The sequence below is a fragment of the Nestor notabilis genome, unplaced genomic scaffold (assembly GCF_000696875.1).
Source record: "Nestor notabilis isolate BGI_N333 unplaced genomic scaffold, ASM69687v1 scaffold4074, whole genome shotgun sequence".
In the NCBI taxonomy this organism is placed as follows: domain Eukaryota; kingdom Metazoa; phylum Chordata; class Aves; order Psittaciformes; family Psittacidae; genus Nestor; species Nestor notabilis.
The window spans coordinates 58,347-77,751 of record NW_009926701.1 but is presented as its reverse complement, the minus strand read 5'-3'; the positions used below and the strand labels follow the sequence as shown (position 1 = coordinate 77,751).

The window sequence follows — 19,405 nt, the reverse complement described above, 5'->3', positions numbered from 1 at the left end:
TGCCGCCGCCCCCGCCGCAGCGGCGGGACTCGGACAGGTACTGCCAGCTCTGCGCAGCCTGGTTCAACAACCCCATGATGGCCCAGCAGCACTACGACGGCAAAAAGCACAAGAAGAACGCGGCCAGGGCTGACCTCCTGGAGCAGCTGGGGAAGACCCTGGACCTGGGAGAGCTGAGAGGTGAGAGCACCGGTGCGAGCTTCCCAAGGGATACGGTGACGGCAGCGATGCTGCCCTTGCCCGCCACAGTCACTGTTCTTTGGTCAAGTGGTGCAGGGGAGAGCGTGGTGTTCTTGCTGAGCCTCTCTTCTCTAAGATGAGAGTCTGCTATTTTAGAAGCATCCTTCAAAGTTTCTTTTGCCTCTTCCTAAAATAGTCCCTTCCATTAGCACACACTTGTGTCCTCGAGCAAATGTGGACTATCCCTGTGAGCTAGAGGAGAACATGTTAGAGAGCTCGGCCCTGCAGGGAAATGGGGATGGAACTGATTGTTGCTGGAGGCAGAGCACGCTCCCTTCATCTCCCTGATGGAGAGCAGGGCATTAGCTGTCTTCTGTGGTTTAATTAGTGCTTGTAAAACACTGCAATGGCCTTGGGTCAGCAGCAGCAAAGAGGAACTGAGCATTTGCTATGGGTATTTTATACATAAGCTTTCTGTGTTCCGGCTGAAGGGAGAGCAGCCATCCCTCCATCCATCCATCCATCCATCCATCCCTCCATCCATCCATCCATCCATCCATCCCAGCCCCAGCCCCACCAGGAGGGGCTCTGGCACCCTTGGGGTCCCTGTGGAGCTGCATCTCAGGATCACCCGGGTTTGAGCCCTGTACCTCTGTGGGACCCCCTTGTGTAGAGCCCCTGTCACCCTCAGTCCCCCCGAGGGGTCAGTCCTGCCTGGAACTGATGAAGGACCAGCTCCATCACCCCAGCTGATGGAGCTGTGCTGGTCTACACTGGCTGGGGACGGAGCTCAGGCTGGGTTCTGACCAAGGCCCCTTGTTCACACGGAGGTGTGATTGCAGGAGGAGAGGTACGAGCCTTCTCTTGGAAGTTTTCTCTATGGCCTTGATTATAACCCTGTGTGCACACAATGCATTTGAAGTAGGCAGAGGAGAAAGTGCAGGTTTGATTTTCAGCATCATGCAGGAGAGGAAGTCTGGTTTGCCAGCATTGTATTAACACTTTAAAATTACCTTTCTTTCTTTTTTTGCCTTGCTAAATGAAATAATTTTCCTGTAAATACTAATGACTATGCAGCATATTGTGCATTCCTTGCTCTGAAATAAACCCTGTAATGGTTATCCAGATCCTTCATGTGCTACCTAGTGTGACTCACAATGCCATAAATGATTCATGTGGCTGAGTCACTGCCCGCTGTTGAGAATATGCAGGGAAATAAAACCCAGGACAATAACATGGAAGTGCTTAGTACTTTGAACTGTGCCAAGCTCAGGAGTGGCTGAGGCTGTCATTAACGGCAAATAAATCAGTTGTGAAGTGTTTTATTCATTTAGCTTGTGCCTAAGGACGGTTGAGATTGGAGGGCTTGCCATGCTCATCAGCCCTTCTTGGCTTGTAACTTCACGGTGGTTCTATGCACGGCTGGGAATTGCCACTGGATCTGAAGTGGTCCTGGCAGCGTCTGCGGAGCGCGGGAGAGGGGGCTGCAGGGCTGCGCTGGGGATGTGCACTGGGTGCCTGGTGCTTTCGGGTGCTGGGGACCTGTGGGTCGAGGAGGATGTCCTTGAGCCTGCCCATGGGCCCTGCAAACTTGGCTCTGCGGCTGGGAAATCCAGTTCTTCACAGTTTCTCTGAAGCAGGGGTGTGATACGTGTGCGTTTCACTGTGAGGATAGAGCACGTCTCTGCACGTGTAGAAGGCAGATCTGTGCAATAGCCAGCACAGGGTGAGATCTGCCTCTGTGCAAGAAAACAGCCTTACCTCGGCAGATGAAGTCATGTCTAACTTCGAGAGAGATGCTGACAGTGGCAGTTCAGAGGTACCCAGGCTGGCAGTGATATCCTGTCTGAGCACCACCTCCCATGTCAGGTTACAGCCCCTCTCCCTGCTCTGTGCTCGTTTCGCTACCTCGGTGTGCGCTAGAACACAAAATCATTTTCCTTCCACGCTCTCCCCATCACAACTTAAATATTCATTCTATTTTGACTACTGTGGGAGACAAACATTGGATGCATTGTGTGAGCCTGGAACGAGCCGTGTCATTTGCAGTACAACATTTCAGCAGCCTTTGATGTTCTGATAATGGCTACGATAAAATATTTATTGATAAATATGAATGTGTATTTGGAGAAATAAGAATAGAAATATATTTTGGGATAACTGATATTTATAGGAAACAAAAGCATTGATGCTTCTTGCCAAGTGCTCATCCTGCGATTTTGAAGTCTTATTTTCTTCTTGGAAATGAGAAAGAGGAGGAGAAACAAACCCCAAAGGGAGATAACACATGAACAGCACCATTTCTGCAGTCAGAATGGAGTTGAAGCTACAGTACATGTGGGTGCATGGTCCCGCATGCTTTGGTGAAGCAGAGGGTGCTTGGCAGGTTGCTTGCAGTGCACAACCATCCAGGGTCCAGCCCCATCTCTCTGAGCATCTTCATGTGGCTTCCCAGCCCTCCAGCAGGGCCGGTCCGGGATCCCTGCTCCAAGGAACCCCGCTGTTCCTACTTGTTAGGAAAGAGTATGGAGATGCCCTGAAAGAGCAGGAAGAACCAGCCCATCCTGGAGCAGGTCATAAAGAGGCAGAAGCCGGAGCTGTGGTGACAAACCCGAATCCTGGGCTCTGCCCCTGACAGCTTGTGCCTGTTCAGCAGCACGGAGCAGAAGAGGCTGTGTCTGGCAGCTCCCGCATTCCCGCAGCCTGTGCTTGGCATGGAGGGAGTTGCATCCCTGCTCCACCAGGTCCTGTTTCACTTCACATCTGCATTACCCATCGCTGGGGGTTCTGGTTCCTCCTCTGATGAAGATGAGCTTTGCAGGGGCCTCACAGCAGGGACCCTCCGAGCTCATCCACAGGGAATTGAACTGATGCTGGGCACTGAGTGTTGCTGGTGCTGAGCCAGATCCCCACAGCAAAAGGCTCGCTCCCTCTGAAGGCTGGTGCAGTAACTGAAAGGCTGGGCTTCATTCCATGGATTCAGCGGGCCCTTTCCCACCCCTTTGAATGAACAAAACGAGCAGAAGACATACAGACAGACCCTTCTGCACCCCATCGGTGTTTATAACCTGTAGTAAGCAGGATGGGGATGGCTGCACAGGGATTTGTCACCTGAAGCTGTTGCAAATGCCATAGTTGCAGATGGTGTCTGGCAAAGTCAGGCAAAGTGCTGAGTTTCATTTTCCTTCTCGGCTCATAATTTCTTTGTATGCCTTATAAATACTTTTCATTCTTTGCTGTCACTGTTGGTTAGTAAAAAGCGATTTAACAAGTACTCCCCTGGAATGTCTTTTAATGCACTTTATGCAGAATGACATTAATGACTTGACTTGTTAATATTTTATTTGATGGATATAGGAGCACATTCAATTTTACATGAATGCATGCCACGATGCAGGGGAAGGAATGCTGATGTGCTGTGGGGATGCAAAGGGAAACATGAAGAGAGAGCACAGACATTTCCTAGCACAGACTGCTCCACTCCAACAGCCTTTGGTTGGGTGCAGCCCTTGTCCTGCTGCAGGGATGTGGATGCTCCGGGCAGTGTGGCATTGGGAACACAGTGGTGTGGCTCCTGGCATCTTTGTTCCAGTCCTGGTGATGTTTCCATCCACCTAAAATAGGGCTGTTGGTGTTGGCAGACGTGTGATTCTGCTGAGCACAAGCGAGTTCATGGAATCAGCCCATTCTGTGGCAGCATTTTCCAGCCGTCAGGAAAAGCCAACTGCAGTGGAGCAGCGCTGAGTCCCTCCCAGGCTGGACATGGACAGGGGGGACAGGAGTCCCCCTTATTCATCACCATGAGCAGCCTTGACATGCTGGTGGGATAAAATCAGTGTCCCCAGTTAGGAACTGTAATCACTGATGGTGTTTCCACCTACACAGGTAATTAAGATTCAATAACGCTGCTGTTAATGTGTGCTGTTAAATTAGCTGCTGAGCATTAGAACCTTATTACCTTAATTTAAAGTATTTCCAGTTTCTTACTTCCTCCCGTTCCCATCTCTGCCCCGCAGTGGTTACGGCATGGTCCGAGGGCTTGCACTGCAGCAAGGTGCTGCTGCACCATGTCAGCCATGCAAAGCCTTTCCCTGCATTGTGGGCAGAGGGTTTGACTGTAAAACCAGTCCTGCAGCACCAAGAATGCATTCAGTAAGGAGAACATCCATAAGCACATTTGCAATCTGGTTTTTGTTCCCTACCATATCGCCACACATAAAACCATAGGTGACTCTTCCAATACTTCTGCGGTATTGTTTGCTTGCTATTTTCAACTGCTTATCCCAATATTTCTGGAATATTTTGTTAAAGAAGATGCTTCACTGTATGTTGGGTCAAGTTTCCAACATGAGAGATGTCCGAGGTCTTTGGGAAGTGGGGCTGTCAGTGTAACTAGTGCCTGAAGCTCAGAAAAAAGTGATTTTGAGGGGAGTCTGTAGGTACAGCTGGAGACTGCTACGTGTATCTACAGCCTCTGCAGTTAATTATGGTAAGCATAAACTGCTCAGATTTGAGGATGCCATACGTCACCTGTTCTAAGTGAATTGTTCTAGCAATTTCTGCAAAGAAATAATCCTGTAGGAAGTCAAGAGAAACTATTACATGGTACATTAAAACCGCTCCTGAGGAGCGTAGCTGCCCGTGCTGAGAATCCCCCAACTCTGGTTATTTTTAAGCAGGGCCTTTCAATTAAGCTTGAAACGGTCTATTCAGATCCTCATGGATGTGAATCAGTGCAAAGCCAAAACCAGACCACAGGGACTCTAAAATATGCAATTCCTTTTTTTCCTAGGAGGACAGGACAGGGATTACTTCAGCATCAGTAATACTTATGGTAATGCTGATGTGCGTGTAATGTCAGTGATGCTAATGCAGGAGTGTTTGGGGGAAAACTTGTCTAGAAAGGCAAAGTAGAACATTACTATGTAAATAATGTGCTAGGCTGGCCAGTATCCCTTCCAGAGGAGGGGAGGGAGGAGTGCACCAGGGTGCTAAGAAGAAATGCCTCCAAAATGGACCAAAATGTATATTTTCCAATCTAAACTGATAGGAATCAAAACTAATCCCAGCCATTCCAGCAGCTGGTGGGCAGCTGTACTAGGGAATGGCCTTTTCTCCTTCACCTCCCATTCTGGTTGCTGCCTGTCTGCTGGGGTCCTATTTTTAGATTTCCAGCTTTCCAGAGGTGGAAGTTGAATAAGGACTGGAGACGTTTGAGTTGTGCAGGGAAGGTGGCTCCTCTGTTACTGACTGCTCTCATCAGCAGTGCCACTGTAATCCTGCAAAGGCTCCTGTTTGTGGTCTGTGCATGCACGCTCTGTAGGTGAATAAATATCGTGTCTGCAGTGGATGTCTCAGAGATGAGAAGTTTGATCTTAGCAGAATAAGCAGAGCACAGGCTGGGTTTGTTGGATTGAGTTCTTCAGCTCGGATGTTTTGCAGTGAATGTGCTCGGAGACTGTTTCTGTGACTTGGTTACAAACTGCTTTGCAGCTTCTGTTTGAGATGTGCATGAATCTCCTTAATTGCCTGGGTTTTTTCCTTCCCTGCAATCTGTGCCCAGAGGCAGAGCAGTGAATTAGGAAGGAAATGCTGTTCAGACCCAGCGCCTTCCCCATGCAGGGAGCTGTGGGTGCTGCTCTGTGGGGTTGTGGCTTCTCTGTTGGTCCTGCAGCTCTTGTGAGCCAGGTACAGGCCATAGTCCCCACTACTGTTGCTCTGGGGGTGTTTCTGGGGGTTGGTTCACTGCTGCTCATGCCATTTGTCTCATCTTTGCTAGCAGGAGATAAACCTTCCATGGGTATGACCTGCGCTTGTGGCCAGCCCACTCGCTGCCCTGGCTGCTCCTCGGTAACCTGCTCAGCAGCTCAGATCCCGTCCCCTGCAATTTGCATCACGATACAATAAAACGCAGTGTAGTTCCTTAGGAAATCACTTCTAACTGTGGCAATCAAACAAACAATGAAATGGGAAGTAGCAGAGAAAGCCAAGAGATTTTTCAAGAGGTAAAAAGACCCCAAATCAAACAAAACCCCACAACACCCCCCAAAACAAACCCAGTGTCTCTACTGTGAAGCCGCTGAGCTGTTATTTCTGGTTCAGTGGTACTCAGTTGGCCAGCAGCAAGAACAGCGACTGTATAAATAGTTGTTTGTTATTGTAGCTGCAAAGGGCTAAAATTAGCCAGGTCCAGGCTGTTTGTGGGCAGGGGCTGAGACAGGTATCGCAGCCAAGAGTGAATCCATCAGGAATGCACTTCCAGCATTTGGGTGGCCACCTTGTACCTGCACCAGGCTTCCAGCTTTGATCTTCAGACAAGGCTGCCTGAGATCAGTGGCTGTGGTGGATAAATCAGAGTGGATCCCTCTGGGGGAGAGAAATAAAGTTTCTAAGATCTGTCTCCTAAATAGACTAATGAGGAATTGCCCTGAATTGTGATAGGCACCAAACCCCCAGAGGAATGAGCGGAGCCTCGTGTGCTCGATAGTGGGAGTGCAGGGATGCTCTGTGGGAATTCGCAGGAGAGTGATGCGGCGCCGCGGGGACCGAAGGCTCCAGGAGGGATTTGCCTTTGAACCCTGCTTGTCTGGTCTGTGCCTCCTTAAAATATCCCTTTAGGCTTCACTAACGCTTGGATACCCTGGCCTGGAAAAGCAAATAGATGGGTTACTGTAAAGGGAACACAATTAATGACTCCGGGTTTTCTTCACAGGTCTGAAGCGCAGCTACACGTGCAACATCTGCAGCGTCACCCTGAACTCCATAGAGCAGTACCACGCACACCTGAAGGGCTCCAAACATCAGACCAAGTGGGTATCTTCATTCTTCTCCTGTCTGTCTGTGCCTGGATGAATATATAGAATAATGCATTACACACTGCATTGGGAGTATAATGGGATTAGGTGTTTCCAAGTGAAAATGTTTATGCTGTGATTTAGAGCAATTATGTGTTACCCGACTCTGAGATTGGAGGGAGTCTGCTCTGTCAATTAGTACAAATTATGAAAATGAAGTGGTAAAGATACATGGCACCAGAGAGTAGATTAATGAGCTAATCTCTCTTAATTCACTTACATGTGAGCTTTGGGAACACTTTCCGGACTGCACAGATTAGAAGAGAAATCTAAAAGGTGTCATTAGTTACTGAAATACTTCAGGTGGCTTTAAGGACACTCTGAAAGATGAGGCAGGATGATCAGAACCAGCAACAAGGACGTTCAGCAAGTTTCCTGCCTTTGTCTCCCATCCTCTGGTAGCAGAGCTCCCTGGTGGGGTATCCCTGCTCCACTGGGTTACATGCACAGCATGCGGGACAGTGCAGACCAGGCTGGGGTCCCTACCCAGTGCAACAGATTCTTACCACTGGGAAATAGAGCTGACAACTCTTCCCATCAGAAACCTGGAATGGGATCTGTCTGGACACAAGCTGCAGTTTATCCTTCTCCTGCCAATCCTTCTGAGCTTGCATTATTGTTGCTATTGGTATTACTACAAAGGATAAAGGAGTTCCTTTCAAATCAGAGCAGCCTCCTGGACAGCAAATAGAGATGTGCAGGAAAGATGCACTGATGCTTTTCAGCATCAGGAGGGAGCTTCACATCCAGTTTTATCCCCACACCTTCTGCTTCTGCTCAGTCTCCTGCAATTAGCAGAATGTCATCTCCACCCTGAGACAGTTCTGCAGCCCCGTTTCTCTCTCATCTTGGTAAGGATCAAGCCAGCCTGTGCAGGGAACACCAGTGAGCGCAGGGGCCTGCAGGACTCTGCTTTCATTGAACGGACCTTCCTCTTCTGCAAATTAATATTCTTATCAGTCTTTCTAAATTTAGTTTCTTATCATTTATTCATAATGACTTAAATCTGGTCCTGAGAGATTTTCATGGGCATTGAGCACAAGAGGAAACAAAGTAATAAATTCAAAAGAGAGCATGTTACAAATGTAATAATGGAATGCCAATTAGAGGCATTCGTCTGACCAATTTCTATGGGAAATTGCTCTGATTATTCTATTTCCTCCATCCATTGTTCACTGTTACACAATCTTCTGTGAGGCCAAGTATCTGAGCACAGGGCAGATCTCTCCCCAGGCCTATAGGAAGTGCAGAAGCATGGGAGACAATAGACTGGCAGCTTGGGCTTGTGCACAACAAAAGACCTTCCCACCCTGTAATTAGGATGTAACCAGATTTTACTCTCCTTGTTTAAAGCTGCTTTTGCAGCTTCATTGTCCTCTCTATGGGACTGAGGGGATGAGTTACCCATATCTTCTATCCCGAATCAGGTCCGAGGGGTCTGTAACAGCCGTGTGTGATGCTGAATGTGGCTGGTCCCAGAGATGCAGCCCCAGAATGAGCCGGGGGATGTCATAGCCATAGTTCTTCTGTTTGCAGTGATGACCTTGTACATGGTGTTTGTAGGCTGCACAGAGCACCTGTGATAATAGCAGGTAGCAGAAGAATTTGGGTAGGCAAAGCAGTTGATACAGCTCATGTTCCTGGCTACAAGAATCATCTATATCTCAGTGCATCTCCCCTGCAGCCCTTCCACCTACCCTGGTAAGTGTTTCACCCACTGGTTTGGGCTCTTCTCATTACTGCTGGTTAGTGTCAAGACTGTCCAATTCCTTGTAACTTGGTCTGAAACCAGTTCCCTGCAGTTGCCAAGACAACAAAACACTTTATGTCACTGTCATACTTCATATAATTAAAATATTAAAAACAGAAGGGACTTTGCTCTGGGACAGGTTAGAGGGAAGGTGATTGCAGGCTGGAAGCACCCAAAAATAGTGGTCAGATGAGTCTTCTGAGAAGCCGCTTTAGGAGAGGATGTTTGTGAGGAATGAGTCAAGTTGTGGCTATTTATTATAGTCCTTGAGAGCTCTCCAGAGAGCAACACACAACCCAGCCACGGCTGGAGTTGCTTTAAATAATCCAGCACGCAGCAGCCCTTGAACTGCTGCTTAGCAGCGCATCTCATCTGGGCCTCCACCGCTTCTTGGCCACCAGTGGTCCTCCTTTAGCAGAGCAGAGTTCAAGGATGGGTACCCTGGAGCTGAACTCTTCCCTTGGGGTGTCTGGTGCACAGAGCTCAGCTGCTTGCAGGGATTTTGGGGGCTTGCCTGGGTGCTTCCAACTGGGTTTGTTTGACCACAAGAGTGGGAAAAGGGAAGAAAAGCTGAAAGCATCTTGGCTGGTATTTTGAATGAAAGATGCAGGAGGAGGTAGCTAATATTGAGGCAGTTCTCATCCCTCAGGCCAGTGAATATGCAAAGCAAGACAATGTCTATTAGCTCCCATTTTTTCCTCCAAGGTGCAGGTACTTTAAGTTGTATATTTGAAAATAAAGGGGAAATGCATCCTTGGTTTTCATGCTAACACAGAGCCAGGAACTGGGGTGAGAGTTGGGTACAGAGGAATCTCTCTGTTAAGGCATCTCAAATCGGCACGCAGCCTGTTCATGTCAGGGGCCAGGCAGGCTCCGATGGGAATGTCTGCACAGCTCGGGCACTGGGATAGGTTTGGAATGAGTCCAGACTCTGGAACATCTGCTGGAGCACTAACACTTTAATTAGGGATTTATGAACTGTGTGGAGATGATTGAGCCATTGTTTGACTTGCTTTCCATGCAAGTGAGCAGAGGAGCAGCAGGATGAGGAGCAAGGTGCAAGGCACCACCACTGACTCCCTTTCCATGAGGACCAGTGGCTCTGGAACATCAGCTCATGAGGAGCTGCAGGAAGGAGGGCATGTTATCTCTGAAACACTGGGAAAGCATCACATGCCAATCTGTTTCCTTACTGCGTGTAAAGTAAAGAAACTTCCCTCTTTTCTGGTTTATATAAAGTTCCAAAATCACCGCTGACAGTGATTTCCTACACACAACAGAGAGTTAAAGCCCCACGTCGTTGTGAGAGAAGCCAGAGGATATTCATATTCTGGGGTCAAAGAAATGCTGGTGCGAATACTAATTTAGGGCTTCTCAAAATCACTTCCCCCCTCTAATCAGCACATGCGAGCGTGGGATTGGGACAGGGTGCTGTGTTCATCACTGCACCCGGGAGAGAAGTGCTGTGTCTGGGGAAGATGCCCCAGAGGCTCCAGTTCCAGGTCTGAAGCAGCTCCCCAGGGGCTTGTGGATGAAAGGAACAGAGATGCTGTTGGCAGAGCACCAGAGCCCAGACCCACGTTTGATGTAAGTGCCATTGCTGGGCTGTAATAATGTGCTGGGTAGTGAGAGCTGGGAGCAGTCCTCCACCCTCCTGGCTGTCAGCAATTGGAGGCTGAGATCCAGCCCTAGTAATTAAGAGTCTGACTATATGAGGATGATGATTCCCACCTCCATAAAGAGGAATTTTGTCTTCTCGCCTTTATTTTGTCTCTTTGATCAGCCAGACCTCTCTGCCACATCTAGAGCTCACAAATATATTCTGGGGTTTCATAACCACTCATTTACACATTCATAGATGCTAATACATGTCTAGGCTTCCCTTTCAAACTCCTGCTTTCTGATTAATCTTAGGGTTTCTGCAGAGAAGGGGACCCAATCCTGCAGCTATTGTTGGGCTAAAATCAACTCAACCTACCAAAGGGGTGCAGCATTCGGTCAAAGTGAATTCCTGGGGGTTGAGAATGGTCGTTTCTGGTTTGGAGGGTGTGCTCTGAAGATCTTTCTGCACAGCCCTTTTCCTAGTCCCTGCTGAAAGCCCAGGTGATTGATGACTGACCTGTTGAGGAGCAAATGACAGCGGCCTTGGTCCCTGGGCAGGGCTTTTCTCTTTTCATTTCTGATTGAGAACACAGATGTCTCATTGGATTATGTTTATTAACATAAGCTTTTGGCTATTCAGAAATCAGAGCTAATCACAACAGTGTGACTGTGGTACCTGGAGAAGTGTCCTCCTCCAGCACGATTGCAGTTCTATCACGTTTTCAACCTATTGTAGATGGAGTAAACAAGTATTTACAGCCTGTCACAGCTCCTGGTTGCGGGATCTGATGATGGATGTTTCCTGGGGGCTCTGGAAGCTTATTTTCCGGACTAGAGGAAGGCTTCAGTGCTTCCTGGCCTGACTTTTGTGTTAGATTTTATTATTTCTTCATGTCAAGTTGGATGTTATTTCATTTCTTTGTGTTCTTTCCGTTTCCCCTGGACCTTTCCAGCCCCATCCCTGGTGTTGGGAGGTTGAGTTCTCTCCTGCGCATCCTCGGCCTGACCCAATGTACTCCTTGATGCAAGATTTCCAATACATTTCGGAAGATGCTAGTCAATACTTAAGTTGTACCCAGTGTTTTACAACCAAGCCAAATGACTTTTTTCTTCCCTTGATGACTGCAACTTTTATTAGTAGCAGTAACAAATTCCATGTGTTTTCTATAACATATAGTGGCTGGTGCCTACAATGTAAAGAAGCCTTTAGAGAGATAATAACTCCAGAAGATGGATAGTTATAAAAGGTATATGGAATTGAAAGGCATTTTAGTCTGTCATTATTTCAGTTCCAGAGAGCAGCTGAATAACTACACTGCCTGTGAGGAGCGAGTGTGTAATACTTTCTCTTGTTATAGGATTAAATTGTCTCCCTTCCCTTTCAATGTAAGGGAAAATAAAGGTATCTCTGATACCTTTTGGTTTGACCATGATTTGGAAGCCCCGGATGGCTCGTACATCTTTGTTTTGTGGCGGTGGGTGTATGGATTATTTCAATGTGAAGCACAAACACTGGACTGATGCCCAAAGTGTAACCCTGAGCTTGCCAAGGCTGCTGAAGAGTAACATGAGGACCTAAAGAAAGTATGTTTTCTTCAGCCTGTTACAGCAGTTTTCTTTCGTAAAATACAAAACTGGCCTTAAACCTGCCAATATGTCTTAGATAAAAAGAGTTTCTACATATTTTGTTTAGGATTGAAATCTCCTTATTGTTCACATCAAATTGGCTTTAGTCATATTTTCATTGGGGACTGTAGCAATAGGACAAGGAGTGATGGGTTCAAACTGAAATGGGGAAGTTCAGGTTGGATGTAAGGAAGAACTGGATGATTTTAAGCTCCTTTCCAACCCAAACCACTCTGTGATTCTATGTTCTATGATTCATTGCAAGGAAAGCTGCAGGTTTCCCTTAGGACCAGCTCTCCTCAGATTTGCCTTAGTGCTGGTGCCTCTGGAGCTCTGGCTGCTGGAAGAGGCGAGTGGGAGGTGGCACCGTCCGATGGGAAGGGCAGTGGGATGGATGCTGCTGGGAAGGCTGGAGGTGCACAGCGCCCAGCTCTGGATCAGGGGTAGCACCAGAGAGTGACTTGTGCTTTGCTTGTGTCTTGCAGCCTGAAGAACCAGTAGTAGTTCATCAGTCGAGACAAAGACAACCACCGAGGCTGCTTCTGTGAGGAGAACTGGTGAGCAGGGAGAGGATCCTTTCTTGGACAATGATCCCATGTGGATTCAGTTATTAACATGTCACTAACCTTCGCTTGGGACAAATACATGGATATTATTTTTTGGGTTTTTTTTTTTTTTTTTTTTTTTAATTTTGTGGTGAGTTAAACTATTTCAATGGACTTTTTTACCCTTTCAAGATAATATTTATTCAGCACAGAGTCTAGAGTATGATAACTCCCCTGTAAATACAGCATTTAATCATCACTCATCTTCAGAGACAGTGGAAACAAAATATTTTACTTTTTCATATTTATTCTTAGATTTCTCCCAAGGGTATAAAATTATTCTATTACATTATCCATGATAGTGATGTAATCAGTCTTCGATCAGAAATAAACATACTTTCTTCACCTTCTCCAGCATGGTTTGTGTCAACCCATAAAGAGCAGCAAAAAATCAATCACGGGGATTGTAGAGTGGATGAATCTTTTTCCTTTCCTCTTTGACTTCAGCGAAACAAATGGTTCACTGAGCAAAGAAAGCTCAAATGAAAGCGTGAAATCCTTTTCCTGCCAGTAGATTTCCTACAGGCTGAATGGAAGCTGTTTGCTTCATCACCGTTGCCGCTGCAACCCCAAAGCTCTGCTGCCTGCGTCCCTGGATGCTGTGGAGCCTCCCGCTGAGCTCCAGCATCTCCCAGAGGGCTTGGACCAAAGGTTTCCCTGCATCAGAACCCCTGCACGCTGCAGCCGTGCTGGTGCTGCGAGAGGTGAAGCACTCGGCAGGGTCAGGGATGCAGGGAGCTGGAGGTGCTGGGGATGCTCCGGGTGTCTCTGGAAGCCCTCCAGCTCCCCGTGAAGGACCCCGTCTGACAGCTCTGCAGGCAGGGCCCATGGCAGGGAGCGATGCTCGGGTGTCCTTGCTCACAGAGAGGAAAAACTCAACGGATTTAAAGGAGCAAAAGTTGGCTGAAACCCAGTCCTGCCTGTCCAAGAGGAGCACTGGTGTGCAGAGCCCTGCCGGGTGCCAGCCTGCAGCAGTTTGGGGCTGCTCTGTAGGGAAGGTGCTTATTCCTCACTGGCTTTGGGGGGAGCAGAAGCAAAAGTGACTCAATGCACTGGGAAGAGGGAGCTCACAAGGATTTTAGCTTTTCTCCTGCAGTCAGCACAAAGAGACCTCACCTGCTGCAATGCAAAGAGCCGCAGTGAACATGATCCCGCTTCACGTAGGTACTACGAGTGATGCAGAACAAACCTCCCTGTGCCCTGGTGCGCAAACGCGGTGAGTGCACTTTGCATGCAGAGAACCTGTCTTGTGAATGCTGCCAGAGATTAAGCACCATGTCTTTAAAGAGCTATCTGGTGGGTTTATGTAAGTGTAGTAGCACGACTCTTTGAGACTGTGGCCGTTTCCCTGCTTCTGCATCTCTGCAATAACAGGCTTTGACGTTTCCTTTGTGCACACTCAGCTAGAGGCTCTCCTGTGTCTTTGGAAGGGAGCAGTGATGTGTACGGATCCATCACTTCGTTTACCAGGACCCCCAGCAAGGTGCAAATCCACTCCTCCAGCATCTCAAGGAAGAGCAGTGACCTGCTGCTACTGGCTCTGCGTCGGGGAAACTTCTCAGCCACGGCTCAGCACCATGGCCTGCAGGTCTGTGAGTTGTCTGCCAAGTGAGCAAATCGGACGTAGATGAGGAGTCTGTGTCCTCCATCTGCTTTGCTGCACCCTGGTAAACCAAAGCAGAGTGTGTCGCTCTGCATTTTGGTGTTGAGTAGCGCTGTGTGGTTCAGGTGAGAGATGTCTGGGCACGTCACTTGGAAAGCTGCAACTGTAATGCCAGTGTCATGTTCTATGTTCATGGATTATTACTGTCACCGTATACTTGCAATATGGTAGCCCATAAGATTCCAACTTCTGCAGTCGGTGCTGCCCAGTGACCTTGATCTGCCTCCCTTTGAGGGAAGAAGCACCCAAAGGGTTTGCACAAAGAGGTGGACAAATCAAGGCAGCCTCGCTGTAAAGCTGTGCTCAGCCCTAGTCTGGGAAAAGGGAATATCGAAAGTCCTGAAGTCACAAGGCAGCACATGCCAAGAAGCTGTCCTGAAGCCAATGCTCATACCTGTAGGACTCCACCAGTAGAAGCAATTAGAAGCCCAAACTGAGCAGATTTGCTTTTAAAAGACTTTTTCCAAATCTTCAGGAGAGAAGAGAAATAATTATCCTAAACAAGGAGGCAGATCAATAATAAATGTCGCTCTGTGGAAGCCCACGTTATGTTGCCTGCCAGCAGTGAAGACTAAATAGACCCCTTCTACTCTAAGAACAAATGAGACTCTTGTGAGTTGGGTTTTATTTTGCCATAACATATGAAATCTGTTGGCAAATAGACTTCATAGGCAATGTTCAGTGCTTTATCTTCATTTGGAGTTTAATCAAAGGGACATGCTACATCTGTATGATAGTTGCCTGACAGAACAGAGCAACCCTGTCGCATCTTCACATCTGGTGAAAGGAGTATGAGTAGCACCACGTGTGATGCCAGAGGTTACGGACGGTGTGGGGCCAGGTTCCTAATGTGGATGTTTGAGTTGCGAGCTTGTGTGCTGCCCTCTGCTCGTGCTCACGTAGGCAGCACTCTTGGGTTTGTGCATGTGCCATTCCAGTTGTGCTCCTGCTCCAACAGCTTCCTCCCGCTGGAAGTTCACGGTAGAGGGGAGCTGTCAGCAGCACAGTGTTATCCCCTGCACCGTGCTCCAGGTCTGTGCCCAGCAGCACCTCAGTTCTGCCTTGCTGAGGGATCTAAACAGGGAGAAGGAACCGAGCTGGAGGAGAGACCTTTGGTGTTCCACATCGCAGAGCTTGGCTCACCGCCCCGGCTGGGCTGCGGGATGCGCTTGTGCCTTCAGTCGAGCGCAGGGAAGGGTCAGAGGCTCTGCAGAGTCTAATTGTTTACTCTCCGGGGACAGTCAAAGATACTGAAGAAGCTCAATGTGATTAATCTGTGCTCTTGCATCAATGCCTTTGATGTGTGGAGGAGAATGGGTTGTTCACAGACGAGTAAGCATCTCCTTAGGTTTCATAGCTGTGGGGCTGTTCCACTTACTGTGTTTTGGGTAGTAGCATAAGATGCTAGTGTTTCTGAAGCTAAACTGCCTCGTTACAGAGAGAGTGATTTAAGGAACTAGAGCACATCATTCGTGTGTGTGCAGCCTCCTTCCCCCCAGATCCTTCCTTCCCAAAGCCTCTGAACCATCCTCCAAGGTGCTGCAGAGGCGATTCTACTATCAGGTGAGGGGAAAAACCCATCTACCTTGTGTGCTCAAGTAATCACTACAAGCTAATTGCAGCAAATTAATGACAGCACAAACACCATTCCTTTCCTTATGCAGGTGTGGATGCTGCAGTGAGCTGGGGTGATCTCAGCCTGCACAAGCCTGTCTGTCCTTCTTCTCCCCTGCCTGGCTGGGCATAGAGCTGGTGCTTTGCTTGGTCTAAGAGAACAACCAAAGACAGAGGAACTGTCTCTAATTCAGATAAATCTAGGTGTTTGTGCCACTCTGGCAGCTTTCAGGTGGATGGTTTGTCCAGAGCCACCACAAAGCTGCACACAGGTCAGTGCCACATCCCACCAGCCCCAGTGAGCAAGAGGCATGAGGCGAGATTGAGGTGCCCCATCACATGCCCCTGCTCCATCCTGTTCCCATCTGGAGTAGCTGGATCTGTGTGGTATTTGCGTTTGGTGCCAATATTGTCGTGGACCAGTCAATCTGGCTTCAGTCCCTAAATCCTTCTAATCTCTTGCTTTTCCTAAGTTCATTAGGCTTTCAAAGCAAGACATAAAAAGACAAATCTCCAAGTGGTAAGTCAGTGATCCCTGCAGAAATGCCTCCAGATTGCGTCCTCTCCTCTGCTATTGAGACTAGTCCAGCACCCCAGGCTTAAACACTGTTTGCACATAGATTAGAGCTCTTTGAGAATGGATGCAGCACAACCATTGCATCCACCAAGGCTACTTTAAATTGAGAAATGAAAACATTTATATGTATATTCTTTATTTTCCATGCAGAACATCTGTATGTTATACAGGAGATATGAAGCAAACTCTATAAAATTCCTTCTCTACATCACATCCTCGTTTTCCCAGCACCTTTGTGCATCTCATAATCCTGCCAGTGCTACTAAACTCATCTCCGAGTGCAGCTGGCTTGTACTCCTGCCAGGACCTTGCTTCATATCCTCCAACAACAGGGCTGCAGACTGGGTTTTTGCTGCAGGCTGGGGCAGAACAAGAGCAGCTGATGCTCAACGTGTCTCCAGGATGGTCTCATCTACTTTCACCCCTCTTTTTGACATGCTTACCATGGATGTCAAGCCTTAGATGTAAAATGCATCATCACCAGCACTGTGGGTACCACGCGGGGCCGCTGCCTGAGCTTAAATGCAGAACTGGGTGAATCTGTGAGAGTCTTAAGAAGCCTGGACAGGGCTCTCTCTGCAGATCCTTTTCTGGTGCTGGTGCAGCAGTGATGGTAACTTGCTGGCCTCAGTGCAGTGGAAGGGAGCAGCATCCCCTCCGTGGGCCATGCTCACTGGTTCGAGTCGTGGGTCCTTGACAATGGCCTTTGGAGAATATGTTTTTAATCAGAGTATGTGTTTCCATTTGATTATTAATAGCAAGGAGCTGCTGTTAGATGCTGCTGGGGATGCGATGGTTGTCAGACCTGTCTGTCCAGGCTGAGGAAAGAAACTGCACCTATTGTGTAAAAAAGAAATTGCAGAAAACACGTTTTAGGATCTGTCATTCTCTGCCTCTATCTTTCTTTATCTCTGCCTTTATTTTTCTCTTAATAGCTCTATGGATGCATTTACAACAAGCACCATTTAACAGGATTTTGTGCCTGTTGTGACACCTCTGAGACAGCCGAACGTCACTTCTTTGCTGGGTGTTTTTGACATGTCAAATGGTAAAAGGTTGACCCAGTCTAGGCTGAAAACAAGCCCCGAGCACAATTCCTGATCTGGGATCCAAGGGCACAGACAATGAAGGACATTTGGAAGAGAGAACAAGGAGATAAGAGATATCTTTTTTCCCCATTCTCTGCCAGCAAAGCTGCTCACTGATGCTGATGAGGAGCAAGGGGAGAGCTCCAAGCTCCTGCAGCAGAAAACAAGGTCCCCCTGCTCCAACCTCCTATTTCTCTGTGAAGAGCAGAGCAGAAGATAGGGAAACCGCTGTCAATCCATGGAGCACCCCCTCCCTGTGCGAAGTGCCAGCAGCAGCATGTGTGTGGAGCCCAGAACAGGCACCACTCATGTAAACGCTGTATAAATATTGAGTGACAATGCCTTGAAAGAGGAAGCTCTCAGCGATCTGAGCAGGGAGGCAGCACAGAATTAGGGGGTTTCAATCACACCAGCTCCAGAAGAAAGGAAGCGTGGCTGCTGCTGGGAAATGTGCAGCCACCCACTGCAGGCTGCACGGGACAAAGGGAAGAGCAGGAAAAAAGCCTGGGAGCATTTGTTGTATAGAAAAGTGGCTGGAGGAATTGAGCCGAAGCAAAGGTGTGGGATGGATGTTTCACTCCAGAGCTTCAATCCATTGATATAATCATAGTAGTTATCATGTAAATGTAAACGACTGAATGAGTTCAAATGTGGTGTTTGGCAACACTGGCTCTTTGTGAGTGCGCAGTGAATGCTTGTGGAAAGCCTTTATTTCACCAGGCAATCTAACCGAGTTAAAAGAGTCCTTCAGGCATTCAGTTAGGCCCATGGTTTGTGATTTCCTTCGCTCCTGGAAATGAGGGCTATAGTCTCCAAAGCATAAAGCCTCCTCTAAGCTCATGTGTTAAGAAATTGCTTGAATCAAAACCTGTGGCACTTGGCAGCTTGCCCCCCCAGCCTGTAACAACAGCAATAATGTTATAGGGAGAGGACAAAAAAAGCTGGTTTGCACCTTGTCAGTCCACGGCAACAACCATCCAGGGTAACCTTGGTTTACTTTGATAGGATGTGGCAGCCCTCAGCAGCATCCGAGCCAGGCGCCGGAGCCACAACCCGCCGTGGCTCTTCCATTGCAGGGTGCACAGTGTTAGTCTTTGGCTCAGCTCTGATGGGGATCTCAGGCTCCATCCCAATTCCCACCCTATGTCTTGTGGGCGCTGGGAGAGGGACAGGGGGAGGCAGAGCAGCCCCACATCAGCTCCAGCATCACCCGCCGATGCCAGAGCACAGCAGAGCCGGTGCTGTCCATCCATCCACCCGTTCTGGGCGGTCTCCAGGCTCGGTGTGGGTGAGCTGAGCTGGAAGAATGGTGCTCTGTGAAGAGAAATGAACACCGAGGGGTTGCAAGGGGATTTTTCAAAGGTGGCTGGTAGTCAGAAATAGATCAGAACAAGCCTTTCTCTCCAGAAAGGAAGAAATAGTGAAAAGCTGGTTCAGAACAGCGTCTTCTGTAAAGTTGCGCTCGCTCGTACTTTTTAATGAGACTAATGCTGATCTCAACAGACAAATGACCTCAATTCCCTCACAGCTCTATGCTATTGACTCAATAGCTTCTCCTAATGAGGAAATTATTATCTTTGTTGGGGAATGTGGACTCAAATAGGTGCAGGGTATTAAAAAATGAAACAGCAACCTTGCTGGAGCCAGGGTTGTGATGATGCTGAGCGGGGACCCCGGGTGGGCTCTGTGAGGATGCTGCTTTCACGTCTGGCCTTGCAGAGCACGGAAACTGGGATGTTTGTGGCACTGGGTGTTCCAGCTGAGGCTGCCAGAAGGACACTTTTGTTTTAATAGGTGCCGTGTGGATTCTTCCTTGAACCTGCCCTTGAAAGCAGCGTGAGGCACC

General features: G+C 48.2%; 1 protein-coding gene across 1 annotated transcript in view; it reads left to right on the top strand.

Annotated features, from left to right (window-relative positions):
- Positions 1-7,032, top strand: part of ZMAT4 (zinc finger, matrin-type 4) — a 31,519-nt gene extending 24,487 nt beyond the window's left edge. Inside the window, exons 5-6 of the mRNA XM_010013665.1 lie at positions 1-180; positions 6,893-7,032. The exon at positions 1-180 is cut by the window's left edge and continues 70 nt beyond it. Coding sequence (XP_010011967.1) covers positions 1-180; positions 6,893-7,032 — 320 coding nt within the window. The remainder of the gene's footprint in view (positions 181-6,892) is intronic.
- Positions 7,033-19,405: the final 12,373 nt, after the last annotated feature.